Here is a 14,298-nt window from a genome sequence, read left to right on the forward strand (position 1 = left end):
TTTAAGAATAAGAAAAAAAAAACAGAAGTAATCTCCCAGAAACAATCCAACAGTGCTGAATTCTTTTATTTTACTTTTACAGATTTGACAGTTTATTCCAAGTTTCTTAGTTTCTTAACGGTGAACACATTCACTAAGCACAGCTACCAGAAACTACAAACAGTCCAGTTTGTCAAATGTACACGTGGGTCAGAGGGGAAACATTTGGTACTGGCTTCAGCATGTTCACACCAGTACCACAACAGCTGAGGGTGATGATATATCTCCTGTTTTGAACGTTTTAAAATGGCACAATCAACGCTAGTGCTGATAAGAACAATGGTCATTTATAATGTCAACGTCGTATCATACAACCAACTCTCTCCTTAATGTAAAATCGCAGAGTGAAGGAATGACACTTTCTCCTGTTTGAGAGCCCAAGAGAAGCCCAGGGGAACAAGACCCTGCAGCTCTGCTCAACTATACGAACCAGTGAAAGAGCGTATGTGTTTTTTTAATGAGACCAGCATTCCCACTCTCAATCCATCAGTCCACAAAGAGAGACCGACCAAGGGTGAGAAGGCTCGTGCTGAATGCAATCCATTACCTGTGAATGGCCTTAACTGATAGTTGTAATAAAAAAAGCCAGAAAAATCACTGATTAAGAAAGTGAAGCGCTCTACTCACACAGGGAAAGTGGTGGAGGAAGCTTAATGGGCTACAGCTCCATAAAAAGGTGTAAAAAGGAGTTAAACAGGAAAGGTGTTTTTTTCTTCTTCTTCTTCTTTTTTTGTTTTTTTTTTTTTTTTTACAGTTCTTATCCATCGTTTTAATGACTTCCTTAGAAATGTCTAAAAAGTGCATTTGGACTGAAGGCTAAACAATGAAACCCATCTGTGACACCAACTGTAGGACAAAAGGACACCTTATCAAAATAAAAATGATCACATTAAACAATTTATATTCATTTTACAGTGGAAAAAAAAACTACACTGAAAGAGCAAAACAATGCCACAAAGTCGATCATGTGTTTCAGTCATTCAGATATCAGATAATTCAGATAAGGCTTTGTCTGACAATGTGCAGCTAAATAATGATACACTTAATTAACAATTTGAAACATTCATATGGTTAATTATATTCCTTCATTTACCGTGTTTCTTGCCACAGATATGTACTCTTTACACAAACCATAACCTACCTATTAATCCAAACGAAAGAACAAAAAGCAGATTAATAACACGTGGTCCCAATGAGAGCTTATGGATATCAAATTATTCTCAAACACAAGTGCAACACAAAACAACTTCACATACTAATGTTCTCTTTACTCCACTTACAATTTGCTTCTGTCTGTAGCTTGTTCCTGTCGGAGCAAAAGCGGTCTGCTTCTTATGGCATTTAATTAGATAAAACATAGTTTTATTTCTCAGCATATACTGCACCTTCACCACAGCCTCTGACATCATGTTTACTGATATCTCACTCATCTCTTCTGCAAAATCATTTGGATTTATGCTTCCTTGGTTGGTTGGTTTCAAACTAAGCAAAACACAAAAAAAGAAAAAAAAATCCAGCTCTGGTGACCATTCAAAATCTCCTATTAACGAAAGCACCTTTACCATGAAAGTGAAATATCTTTGTGAGAGGGTAAGGTCATTCGGCAAAAAATGAGGTTCACATGAGGGCAAGAGGCAAATTTGGTTAACTGGTAATACTAATGGCACAACAGGAAGTAAATGGACAAAAGTGCTAAACACGAGGCAGCGAGGACAATGTGAATGCAGACATTTTGAAACAACAGTCATCCATTGACTCTCAGCTTCACCAAGGCCTCTCAAACAAACAGACAAAAACAGCATGCTGGTTCATTTCTGGTAACTGGTAATGCTGGTAAAGCCAAGCCCATGCAAGTTAGATGAGGGCAGCAGCAGCAGCTCATGCTGTGCAGTTATCATACCACACTGTTGCCATACTGACTGAGCAATGGGTGCAAAATCACCCTCAGCCTTTAAAAGGAAGTGCCAAATATATCTGGAAATCTGAACCAAAACAAATTAGGGCACCAAAAAACAACAACAAAAAAAATATTTTATGTCAGTAACTCTAAACTTAACCTGCAGTGCAAGTGAGACGTAAAAAAAGTAGTTCCACATATTCTGTTGTTTTTGATAATAAACGCCCGTGCTGTCCGTTCTTGGCCACTAAACTGAAAGGCATAGGGTGGACGTATAGGAGAGAAATCGCTCCCCAAAGCTGCTGTTAGGCCCTGTGTCCACCAAAGCATCTTTTTCTTAGCTGAGAACTGGGAAACACTCAGCCAGGAGCGCTTGAGAGTGCTTTGGAGTTGCAGCGTATTTTCATTTGAGACACTTTGGTTGCATCTGGCATAACTGCGGAAGTAAATAAGTTGACGGAAGGTAAATTTGCTAAAAGGATAAAGGTAAGGCTGAAGCATGCAGCGGGAGGACAAACCTGCGGTTCTGTGTGGGTTCATGAGAGGAAACATATATTAATATGCGTGCAGTATATTAATGTCTCTTTCCTCCATTGTTGTTGTTGTTGTTCTGCACTTTAACATGTAAGATGTGATTGTTGGTCTTCATGATATTTGACCCTACTCAACTGTGTATATATATATATATATATATATATATATATATATATATATATATATATATATATATATATATATATATATATATATTTGTCTATAAAGTTTGGATTCACCCACAACAGCTGCTCCTCCCATCCATCGACCTGATCTGATGAGATCTGAATGGATCAGGTCGATGGATGGGACGGACAGATCAAATATCCACCTTGAGAGTCACACACTGCTGCTGAGGAAAAAAGTACTCATGCGGAGCTTGTGTCACGGACCCACAAAAACCTCCGAATTTACAGAGGGGGACACAGAGTGATAGAAAGGGACACACATGCATTCAAAAGGGGAACCACCCCACACATACAAACACATTTTCACTTTCATTCTGTAGTAAACACTGGGATCGCTGGGTAAAAGGCTTTTAACCCAAAGATTAACATTTTTCAACTCTCTGCATAAAAAAAAGCCAAACATGCAGTGATCAGTGCAGAATCTCAGCGCCTCATCACACTGCTGGTCTTTGTAAAGTAACATAAATATGTAGTGCTCCCATTGCAAATAATTAAAAATATACATTGGCCTCAGAAAAAAAACAAAACACTTTGGTGGACACTGCCCTTTAGTGTGGGAATAAAGCACAAAGCATTGTTTCAAAGCTGGACAGAATTGAGACAAAATCTCCTAAAACCAACCTCAGAGAAACCTTTTCTGCCCACGTTGCTCATTCGTACATGGCTTCACGATATACATACCTTTGATACTTAAGAAAATAACAATACTGAAATAAATAGTTCCACGTTGATAATAGTAAAACAGTTTCAAAGCTCTGACTAGAGCTGTGACCAGAGAAGAGAGAGGAAACAACCAAGATTGCAAAACTCCCGACGATACAGCAGTAAGTGTCGCGTTATGTGTGTGCCAGTGTCTGTTGTGACGCTCCGCTCTGGTCACAGCTGTAAACAGTGTCGACTGTAGCAGGTCAGAGCTTAAACCTTGTACCTTCTAAATCTGTCCTCAGTTAAACCCATGCTACACTTCATCTGCCTGAAATGCAGGATAAACAGGATAAAGTGACATCTCTAAGTAAAGATGTGACCTAACAATTAATCGCCTGTGCCGGCACTCCTTCAGCTATACTACATCATTTACCTGATATTGACATAAATAGCCTAAAACTGTCCTTACAAAGCTGTTACTCTTGGTGGTCCCATCTTTCGTATATCGGACACATTTTTCTGCAGAAAGCTTCTACTCTAAAAAAGGGAGGGTGGGGACGGACATAAATGCAATAAATAAAATACATGATATATATTATTCATATTTATATATGTATAAATAATATAGTACAGACGATGAGTTCTGTCTGAGCTTGACTGTGTCCAGAGAGTAAAATGACAGGATACAGAACGACGCCTGGTCCAGGTGGAGAGAGCTAACTTTAGTGCAACATCACTCAGCTGGCTTCGGACTCAGAACTCACTTTGCCCATTACACAGAGACCCAACACATCAAACTACACTTATCGAGTTATTCCTGTTTGTGAGGTCTTGACATCTCCTTTATGGGCTCGCTCCTGTGCATTGGTACATACATTCTCACCAGAGAACGAGACGATGACGAGAAGAACTATCTTAACAGCTAGTTGAAACACAGAGGAGGGGTAACCAGAGTCAAGACCACTAAGACAGACCCAGGTGTCGATGGAGAGCGAGCACTGGAGGCATTGATCTGGTCCTGTGGCTTCTCTAACAGGCAGGCGTTTATACAAGCAGTGGATGGACGAGGGCGCTTAACAGCCAGATTCAAACCAGCGGCGGCAACTGTTTAGCTGTTGTGTGTATTTGTGCGTTTTGTAAGAGAGAAGGTGCACTTGAGTGTGGGCGTGCATGTTTGTGTTCAGAGGATGTAAGTATTGTACAGATGCATGTTGATAGTTCATCATGTGGTGGGGTTTATGTGTTTAATTCTGCGTGTGTCCAGGTTCAAGACATATATTTTAGGAGGACTGTAAGCTGTGTTTTGAATCAGAAGCTCTTTGAGACTTTTCAGTAAACTTTTTGTGAGATAATTGCTCAAATTGTGTTCATACAAAGCCTAATTTTGGAGTGTTTGTAACACTGATTTTAAAAATTTCTCTTGTGATGACTGTGTAAAAGTCTTTTTGGGCCTGTGAGTGTCATGTGACTTGCAATTTCAATTGTGGCCAATATATCGAAAACGCCGCAGGGTTTAGAGTCGTCTCATGGGGCCTCGGTTTAGACGCGAGTGAGGAATGAAAGGTTGAGCGAACTAGGGATCTGGATGGTTTCCAGGGCAAGCGAGGAAGGGTTGAACGGGAAAGTGACCGGGTAAATCATCTTCGTGTCCATCAACAACTGTGGACTCTCACAGCGGTCTCGCAAGCGAGTCTGAATGGAAAAAGAGGAGAAAATGAGATGGACATAATTAATATGCAGTCAAAATCAGGATTCCCACACATTTTAATGGAGAAATTGCTAGGCTTTTCCATGACTTTCCAAGGACCTACAATGAACTTTTCTTGACCATTCACAGACCAATTACACGGACAGAACTGTAGAGTTAACTTTATTCCTAATGATAATTATTGTATTATTATTAATGTATATAGTAAAAAAAAAGAAAAGTGCTACATGTCGATACATATTAGTGATATATTGCATCATTAGCAATAGAAACTAAACCAGAAACCATCATAGACACCATCATGGAAAATTGCTGTAAAAATTAATTTCATTAAACACTACTACAAAATTCAATTTTTTTCCCAAAACTTTCAAGGATCTTTTTGATACCAGACTTTTTCATGCCTGAAAAATGAGATAAAAAATGGAAAATTTTCAGGTGGTCTTCTTGGTGCACTCATTTCCTTAATGTTTATACTGTAGGTTGATAAAAAAAAAAAAAAGTATGTCCGAAAAAACAGTTTTTCTGGGATAAATTACCTGTATGGTTCGTATGAATGCAACTGACACTCTCTCCTCAAACTCATTTACTGGAGTGTAGAGGTTCAGGACTTTCACAATCTGAAACACAGAAAGGTTATCCAGCATTTAACACGTTTTACCTCCAGTGGCTGTTTTTTTTTTTTTTTTTTAAATTTTAAACAGACTGAGGTCCGGTTCTTTGAATGTGGTGTAATAAATGACGGGACGGTTTACCTGAGCAGTGGTGAGGGCCAGGCACATGGAGCAGATGGCCTCAGCGTCCTCGTCAGTCTTTTTCTTCACTTGCAGCAGCTGAGCAGCCTGGATCAGAGGCTCCAGAGTCTCCTTGGCTCCACATGTCATCAGACCTTTGTCTCTGAGCCACTCCTCCAACTGGCTGACATTGTACCTGCACACACACACACACACACACATCATGAGTTAAGTGCTCAAAGCATACACACAGACTACAAATACATGGAGCAAACCAGCCACACTCGGGAGCTCCCCTCTGTACCACGACGTCTCCTACCTGATCTGCATGCCTTTGCTCCAGGAGCACATGTCCTTGCGCAGCAGCAGGTTGTTGAGGGTGACTGCTCCGATGATGTAGAACTGCTGCTTCACCACCTGCTTGATGAGCTCGGGGTCGGTGCCGTGCTGACACATGGTGGAGTGGAAGGCGTTGAGCTGTCGCAGGATGGAGTCCAGGGTGTAGGTGCCCTCATCAGCGATACTAGACGTCCGCTTACGGAGGCCTGTGGGCTTCACCCCTGACACGCCTTGGATGGTCTCGTGTTCAAGCATGCCAGAGACTGAAGGAAACACACATATAATTAGTAGGTACTTGTATCTTTACATTACTATCAGTACTGCATGGCATTAGCTTGTTTGAGCACACACACTCAGACATGTGCATGCACACACCTATCATGGGCTGGAGGATGTTCTCCATGCATTTGATGAGCTGCTGGTAGATCTGGATGGCCAGGTCACTGATCACCTGTCTGTACTCTGCCAGGTCGAAGTTGGACAGTGAGTGTTCATTCTGCCTCGTCGTGTTGTGCTTCATGAAGGCCTAAAACACACAGACACAGGCAGATACAGGGTTAAAAAAATCTTTAAAATGAAAAGATCGTGTGCATGTGAAAAGGAAAGGAAAAATGTTGTCTCTGCATCCACTGATTTTCCTTTGGCCTCTATTTGAAGAAATTCCAACCCGGCCCCTACACCCTCTTTCTTTCCACTTCCATTCCCGCCATATATCCTGGACCAATTAGCAGGGAGCAGGACTCGGTTATAAAACTGACAGCAGGTCTGCCTGGATCACCCACCTGAGCCTCTTTCAATTTTTCAGTAGTGCTGTAATATAACTCTGGTAGCTACATAGCTATTAGCTGAATTTCTAAAAGGAGTGTTTCGTTCAAATAGTCCCAGTAACTTAAATAAGTCTTGTGGGAGTTTTCTGCCATTTTTTTTGCTTCAGGTTTTTCTCCTGTTTTGCAGTCAGTTGGGGAACTTAACTAATCAGTCTTTCTGTTTGATTCTGTAGACCAACTGAGTTTTTTTTTGTAGAGAGTATGGGATCTTATAATTAGTCGTTACACTGAAACTGTTACAGCAGCCTTCTCTTGTCGTCTTGGTCTCATTTTTCTTAAATGATGTACATGAAGTACATGTCTAAACAATCCCCAACAGCTGGATTAAAATGCTCTTCCATTCTAATCTATATTTTTTTTTACATAAATGTCAGCTTTTCTACTTTCTATAAGTACAAAAGCTGACACAATCAAAACTATGGTGATTTTTTTTTTTTACACACAATACAGAAACAATCTCCAGTTACTTAGAGCTCTTATTTTTTTTCTCCACTGGTTGGTAGATTTTTTTCCAAGTAAAAATATTTAAGTGGGACGGTTTCTATGTAAGTATGCATAATATCAGTCTCACCTCGTCTCCGCTGTATTGTTTCAGACAGTGTAAGAAGCGGCAGGTGTTCGCCAGCCAGAAGGAGACCGTCTCAAAGTCGTCTCCTCGTTTCTGATAGGAAGAGGAAGTAAAGACTGGAGTCAGTAAACCAGTTGGTAAAAATCATACTGTAACTCTATGAGAAATTACGGAAAAGCAGCATTTAATTAACAACATGTAATTCTACTAAACTCTGCACAGATTGCCCCAAACTCTCACCATCCTACCCTTTAGGCTTTACTTACTTCTACAGTCAGCTTACATTTTATATGAGCACCACTGCCACTCACACGCACGCACGCACACACGCACGCACGCACGCACACACACACACACAGTGTACAAACCTTTAAAATCTTTTTGATACTGTTGATGGTTGAAGTGAGCAGCGTGCGGACCTTCTGGTCATCATTGACATAGTCTGCATGTCGCAGACACATGAACAAGATGTAAGCTGGAAGACCTGGGATCAGATTAACAGCTACACCACGAGGCTTCAGCTCTGGAGAGACAAGAGGAAGAACAAGTTCAGTGATGCACTGAGAAGAACTTTCGAATAGAAGTTTTTGCTGTCATACAAAGCTTGGAGTATGCACTGGCTGAATTTGAGTTACTAAAGTCGCTAACTGAGTGCCAGAATTTATGACAGCGCTGTACCACTGTAAAAAAACTGGAGGGGCACCAAATCGCAAAAACACCAATTCTTGCATAATGTTGCTTTAAGCTTTAAAGTTATCTTAAAAGGTGGAACAGTTTCAAGCTAGCCTTAGTGGTTTGTCAAACTGAAACCATAGAAGGACCCCAAAAGATCCTTCAATAACCTAGTTAAAGTTTATAGATTTTGAAATCATCATTTTTTCATTTGAATTTCCACCTGCTGCTGCTCTTTGGATCTTACCAAGGATAAGGTTCTTGACCAGTTTGAGCTCATCCTCCTTCTTGTACTCCAGCATGCCCTGGAAATCTTTCTCCCTGCGTGGAATGTTGACGGGGTGAATCGGCTCGTCCACCATCTGTCCTGGAGACGTCTGTCCCTCGGTTTGACCCGCTGAGAGAAACACAAGACATGACAGTCACTATCCAGTACGGTTGCACTCAAATACATATATGAACAGACTGTAAAGCCTTCGCTGGCCGATGATTGCTCCTGTACCTCCCATCTCTCCGATCCTCTTGGAGTAAACCTTCAGCTGTTTCTTGAGCTTGCGGATGGTTCGGTCCTGCTTCTCCAGTTGCTCCATTAGATCCTGAAACGGGCCGAGGGTTGGAGTGATAAAGAGATAAAAAGATAAAGAAAAGAAAGACTCGTGAGGTCAAATGGAAAGCATCTGACTTCTCTGCTTCACACTGTCACACTGCAGAGGTAAAAAGGAACGCTCCAAAACTTCTGCTTTGCTTTGGCCAAAGTCTTGGAAACAAACAAACAAACAAACAGGGGCAGTGAGGGGAGACTTTAGATCAAGATAAGAGCTGCTGTGCTGATTGTTTTTCAGAGGAAGAGACTCGCTGGCTGTTAGAAACAGGAAAAAGGTGCAGAGCTGCTCCGCTGTGTGTTAGAAGACGCCGCTGTGGAGAGTTAGAGCGACACTCAGCGCTGCTTTATTCAAAACACAAAACCTCAGTTAGCTCTATAACATGCAAACACTCATGCATGCACACACACTCTCTACATACAACCATCCGTCGTAAAATGATGACTCGAGCCTCTCGGGATGCTGTGGGGTCTTCAGCCAGGAGTTCCTGTCAGGTGACACCACCCACACAAATGAGTGTGTGTGACAGTGTTTCAGTTTTTCGTACGGGTGGTCCAAGTGGGAATGAAACCACCAACCCAAACAGCTTTAGTTACATATGCCATGCTCCATTAATGTGTTTATATTTGACTATTTCAATATGAAATTTATGTTCAGTTGGAGAAAAAAAATGCTGTAATATCTCCTGGCTCCTTTTTCACAAACATTCAGCTGATTTCTGCTTTAATACCTTTTTGCATGTTACATTAACATTTAACTTCCTAACCTCATACTTTTAATATTAACATTTTTACCTGTATGTATGGGATTCTGCCTCTGTGTGTGTGTGTGTGTGTGTGTGTGCGTGTATGGGGGGTAAGTTTTGCTGTTGTGTGTCAGGTTAAAGCTGAAGTTCTACTCTTCCTCAGCCTGTGTGTATCAGTGTGTGTGTTGCAGCGTACCAGGTTCTCGTTGGTGAGTCGGGTGATCTCGTGCTGCAGGCTGGCTTCGATGCGGGCCTCTGGAGGCAGCTGGAGGTTTTGGGCCAAGAGCTGCTGCTGACGGTTGTTCTCCTCCTTGACATTCTGCAGCTCGCCTCGCAACGACTCCACCTCGTTATCGTAACTTCTCCGCTGAGTCTGCAGCTGGTGCTCCAGTAACCTGTGGTGGGGGAGGACAAGACCAGAACAAGAAGAAGGGAGGAGGTGTGCCAAAGAGATGAAGGGATGAGGAAAAATGAGGATGTGTGTGACAGGCGAGGGGAAGTTAACAAAGACAGAGGGGAGATGGGGTGAGATAGAGGAGAGAATGGGGAATAATGAGAGAGGACATGGGAGGAGGAAAGGAAAAGAAATCAGTATTACTGTGTGTAAAGAAAGAAGAATAAACAGTGAGTGAACAGGTTTTCACCGCGGTGTGGTGACGCAGGACAGCAGCATGCTGTGCAGACATTAACAGCAGCCCAGAGGTCAGCCTCTCTGAACACTCGTATTAACTCTGCCGACTCCGTGATCAGAGGTCAGGCTGGGCAACAGAGCAGGTAGAGCTGACAGAGGTTCAGTTTCTTGCTTAAGAGGGAGGTGGGACCTGCTTCCCAAACTGTTCATGGATCACTTCACACAAGTTTGGTAACTTCACACTCAGTCAGTTAGTTTTATCAAGGTCGGTGGCAATAAGTTAACCAACAATCAGTGAGACTTTCGCCTAATATAACCAGAACAGCAATAAAATTGAATTCTCTAAAAAATGTTTGAAATTTTAAGAAAAAATTCTCTGTAAAGAAAAAGAATTGACAGGTTCAGCACTGAAGGTCCTGAGCGCTCAGATCGAAGTCATATAATGTTTGTGAACAATTCTTAGGGTTTGTTTTTAAAAATCAGGAAAAACAAGTTTTTCTCACTGTGTTTAAACTGCTTGTACATTAGTAAGTGAGCTGTGTATATGTCACAGCACAAAAGTATTATGCTGTGTTCACACTGAATCAGGCCCAGCGTAAACGGCAGACAACATCTTCTGAGCAACATGGGCAAAACAAACAAACAAAAAGTCTGAAGGAACAGCTGGAAGGTAAAACTAAACATGATAACAATATGTTGTGATGGTGATGCCGTATAGTTTAAAAAGAATGGCATAAAATATATAAGAAACAAACAAAATGGATATTTATTAATTTAAGCAATTTTTCTATATATGTCCAGTATTCGTCTAGATGGCCGTGTTATCCCCTCGAGTGAAAGAGCTGTGGAACATCTGGTTGTAAATTCTATCATGGAGGAAATGACGAAATGATATCCGGTTTGCTGTCTACCTCCACTATGATTTCATGTGAACGCAGCATAATACATTGCCAACATTATTTGAAGCGAGTGAATATTAAGGAATATATTACAAAAAGCTGTATCATTTCTTATGTGACTAAACAAGGTTAGTGACATAATGAAGACGAAGTCGGCTGCATTTTGTTAAAAACAAAAGGAAACCAACCCAAAACCTTGTGTTATTATTAATTATGCAACATCTCTGGGTAATTGTATATAACTTTTACTGAGTACACAGTCCTGAAAAGTACTGTGTGGGTAGAGAGTGTGACAAATTATGTTTTTTACATTAATATTGATAATACTCAAGTAAGCTACATAATAAGATAACTCTATAGCACAACACCAAACTTACCAGCTCCATACATTTTTGCGTTTTGAATTTGGTGCTAAAAACAGCTTTTAAATTCTAATAAGTCTCCTAAAGGACACAAGCAATCTCACATGTCCTGATACAGGACAAAATACATCGAAATGCTGAAAGGTGAATAAAAAGTGTATGAGAGAGAGAGAGAGAGTGAAAAGAGGGGAATAAAGAAAAACAGCAGCATACATCCTTTCCTGAGAAAAGGCAAACGAATCATGCTCAAAATTGAAAGTGGCTTTAAAACACAATTACACCTGATGGTTTCCTTTAAGCCCTGATTAACCAGCCACAGCTCTCCGTCCTCATTCAGCTTATGGAAGTCTGGAGCGGCAGATCTGACCGACACACAACACAAAAGGAACATGAACAACAAATAACAAAAGAAAAAGCTGGATGGTTGCGTGGGGTAGAAGTATGTGTGTATGTAACAACACTGTCCAATTTAAAGCTAAACTATCTGGAGTTTGAGGTGTACTGGATGTCTCTGTGGAGCAAAACCTGGAAAGGCCTCAATCTTCTTCATGCTTTAACTGAAGAAAAAATTAATTGGATGCATTTTAATTATGCTGATACCTCCTGATTCATGTTTTCTGATTCACTGCACTGGTGATCCCAACAGTGACCAAAGTGTAGCTACTGTGTATTAAATATTCTCCACTTATGTCAGTGTATGAACAAAGAAAGTCACAAGCAACACAGGGAGCAACATGGTAGTAACAGAGGGATAAAGCCATGATGCACAGTGCAACTTTTTACGTAACTCTGATAAATAACAATAACAAAAGAGTCTCCCTCGACACTGTTACTTAACTTATGTTAAAAAATGTTGCTTAGAAACAGAGAAGATGTCTGCAGTTAGCTACCTACTGTGTGTACTCACTTTGACATGCATGTGTGCAGAATTTTGAGACCAATGGCATGGAATAAATTGGAACAAAAAAAGTGAATATGATGGGTCCTTGCAACAATATTTCTTCCACTTCCTTAAAACTGCGCTGTGCATCTGTGCTTTAACAAACAAAGAAAATAAGTGGGCTTTCATGCAGGATTTATGCCAAACTCATCCATGAAGCTGAGACAGGACGCCTCCTACAACAGCACTGAAACTATCACTGCAGAAAAGTCAAAGTGGGAGGAATTTGTGTTGTAGATCTGTGATAATAAACTACAACTGAAGATTACGTATAAACCTTTTTTGATCAGACATCTTACATGCTTTCATGCCGCACATTTTGTAAACACTTCACTGTAAATATGGAGTTCTGCAGCATCTCCAAAAAACCGACCCGAGCTCTTGAAACCACTGAAAACATTCTTGTGTCTTTGTTTTGAGGAAAAACAGAAACTACTTTCAGTTTAAGAGACTCTGCTCTTGTTCATGCTGAAATATAAAAATCTCATGCAGACCTACGAATCTTACACTTCAAAGCCAAACACACATTCCTTGACCTCAGATCCTGGTAAACGCAGTCTGTGAGAGCATGTGTAAGACCTGAACTGTAGCTAGAGCTGCTACATTATTCCACATGCTGTTAGGGCAGCAAACACCACGCAAAGCTACCCAAGCTCTTATCAGCACTACGGCGTGAATCAGCTGTTTCAGCTTCTGTAATATTAGTCATCTGTAACATTTTGAAACCCAGTTTGGCATCAGCGTGGCCATGCATGCTCTGTTCCATGATGCATAGGCCACGTCTCAGTGGTTACCTCAGCCTACTCAGGAGATCATTGACTTCCAACGGCTTACGAATGTACCTTGGAGATCTGCACAGGACAAGTCAGCTTTCACAAACACATCCACACATTTCTTGCACATATATTATTGTTTGTTAATAATGGCACAAGAGCTTGATCAGATACAAATTAAAAAAAAATAGATAGATAGGTTTCTTTAAGCATAAAAGTCCCTTTACTTTACTGGTAACTGTAAAACTTATAAATGTTCAGTAGCTTAATATTTAGTTTTTTGTGATGCGACGTGTACATGCAGTTCAGAGATACTGCGGTATTTTCTTTCAAAGTGATTTGGTCACGGATGTCCAGGTTTGATACAGTTAAAGGGTTCTTGGGGAAGAAGGGCTTTGTAGGCTGTGAGGTACAAGCATAGAGGCAGACTTAAAGAGTCCTGGAAATTACTTAAGTCAAAGTGCTTTTCCATACTGCATAGGAAGCCTGCAGAAAGGGGTCAGGGGTTCGAGTAAATTCAACACGATGCATGTGAAGACCTGGAGATTGGGAAGAGAACTGGCTGTGACAAAGTACCTGTTGGTGTCTTTGAGGCCTATGTAAGCTTGCTTGATTTCATCAGCGTCTTTCAGTTTGGACACGTCCTCGACATAGACAGAAGGCTCAGTCATGGTCTCCTAAAGAAAAGTGAACAAGAAAAGAAGGATAAATGAGTTAACACCACATTTTAAAGAGTGACCTCACTGCTTGTAAAGCTGCATCATGAACCGGTTTCACACACATCAGGTGTGTGAATGAAGACAAGCGAGTCAGTGGTGTCATGATTGTTAGTTCACACTGCTTTGGGCAGTCAGCATGAGCGTTGTCGACTCCCTGCCAGCATCTCTACAGCTGCTGGCTACAACTGTCCTTTTCCTCTGACAGTCATCAGCCAGTGGGAGACTTTGGTTGAAACAGTGACAAGCCATCAAGCAGTTGTCTATCTACAGGGAACGTCACTTCACAGCGGTGGCATCTTTTTCTAGCTTGCAAGAGACAGGAGGTGCCGAGCACCAGCTGATTAGTAAAAGAGGTTTAAGGTCACTTGTCATCAAAATATCTGAGCAGTGATCACGTGAACGCCGTGTGACTGTTTGACATGAGTGACACTGGGAACCAGAGTATCTGTACATCTGTGCAGTTCAATGCAGCAAAT

General features: G+C 41.1%; 1 protein-coding gene across 4 annotated transcripts in view; it reads right to left on the reverse strand.

Annotated features, from left to right (window-relative positions):
* Positions 1–56: 56 nt before the first annotated feature.
* The window catches only part of myo5aa (myosin VAa), a 65,415-nt gene continuing 51,173 nt past the window's right edge, over positions 57–14,298 (reverse strand). For 2 of the 4 annotated variants that reach the window (XM_042513310.1, XM_042513231.1), the window contains 12 exons: positions 13,680–13,780; positions 9,695–9,893; positions 9,175–9,240; positions 8,654–8,747; positions 8,399–8,548; positions 7,848–8,002; positions 7,483–7,572; positions 6,460–6,610; positions 6,065–6,347; positions 5,767–5,941; positions 5,551–5,631; positions 57–4,995 (listed from right to left, as the gene is read on the reverse strand). In XM_042513310.1, the coding sequence (XP_042369244.1) occupies positions 4,843–4,995; positions 5,551–5,631; positions 5,767–5,941; positions 6,065–6,347; positions 6,460–6,610; positions 7,483–7,572; positions 7,848–8,002; positions 8,399–8,548; positions 8,654–8,747; positions 9,175–9,240; positions 9,695–9,893; positions 13,680–13,780 (1,698 nt within the window). In that variant the 3' untranslated portion in view covers positions 57–4,842. The remainder of the gene's footprint in view (positions 4,996–5,550; positions 5,632–5,766; positions 5,942–6,064; positions 6,348–6,459; positions 6,611–7,482; positions 7,573–7,847; positions 8,003–8,398; positions 8,549–8,653; positions 8,748–9,174; positions 9,241–9,694; positions 9,894–13,679; positions 13,781–14,298) is intronic. The other 2 variants (XM_042513455.1, XM_042513385.1) reach the window with 1 other exon arrangement.

Source organism: Plectropomus leopardus, chromosome 1, assembly GCF_008729295.1.
Source record: "Plectropomus leopardus isolate mb chromosome 1, YSFRI_Pleo_2.0, whole genome shotgun sequence".
Taxonomy (NCBI): Eukaryota; Metazoa; Chordata; class Actinopteri; order Perciformes; family Serranidae; genus Plectropomus; species Plectropomus leopardus.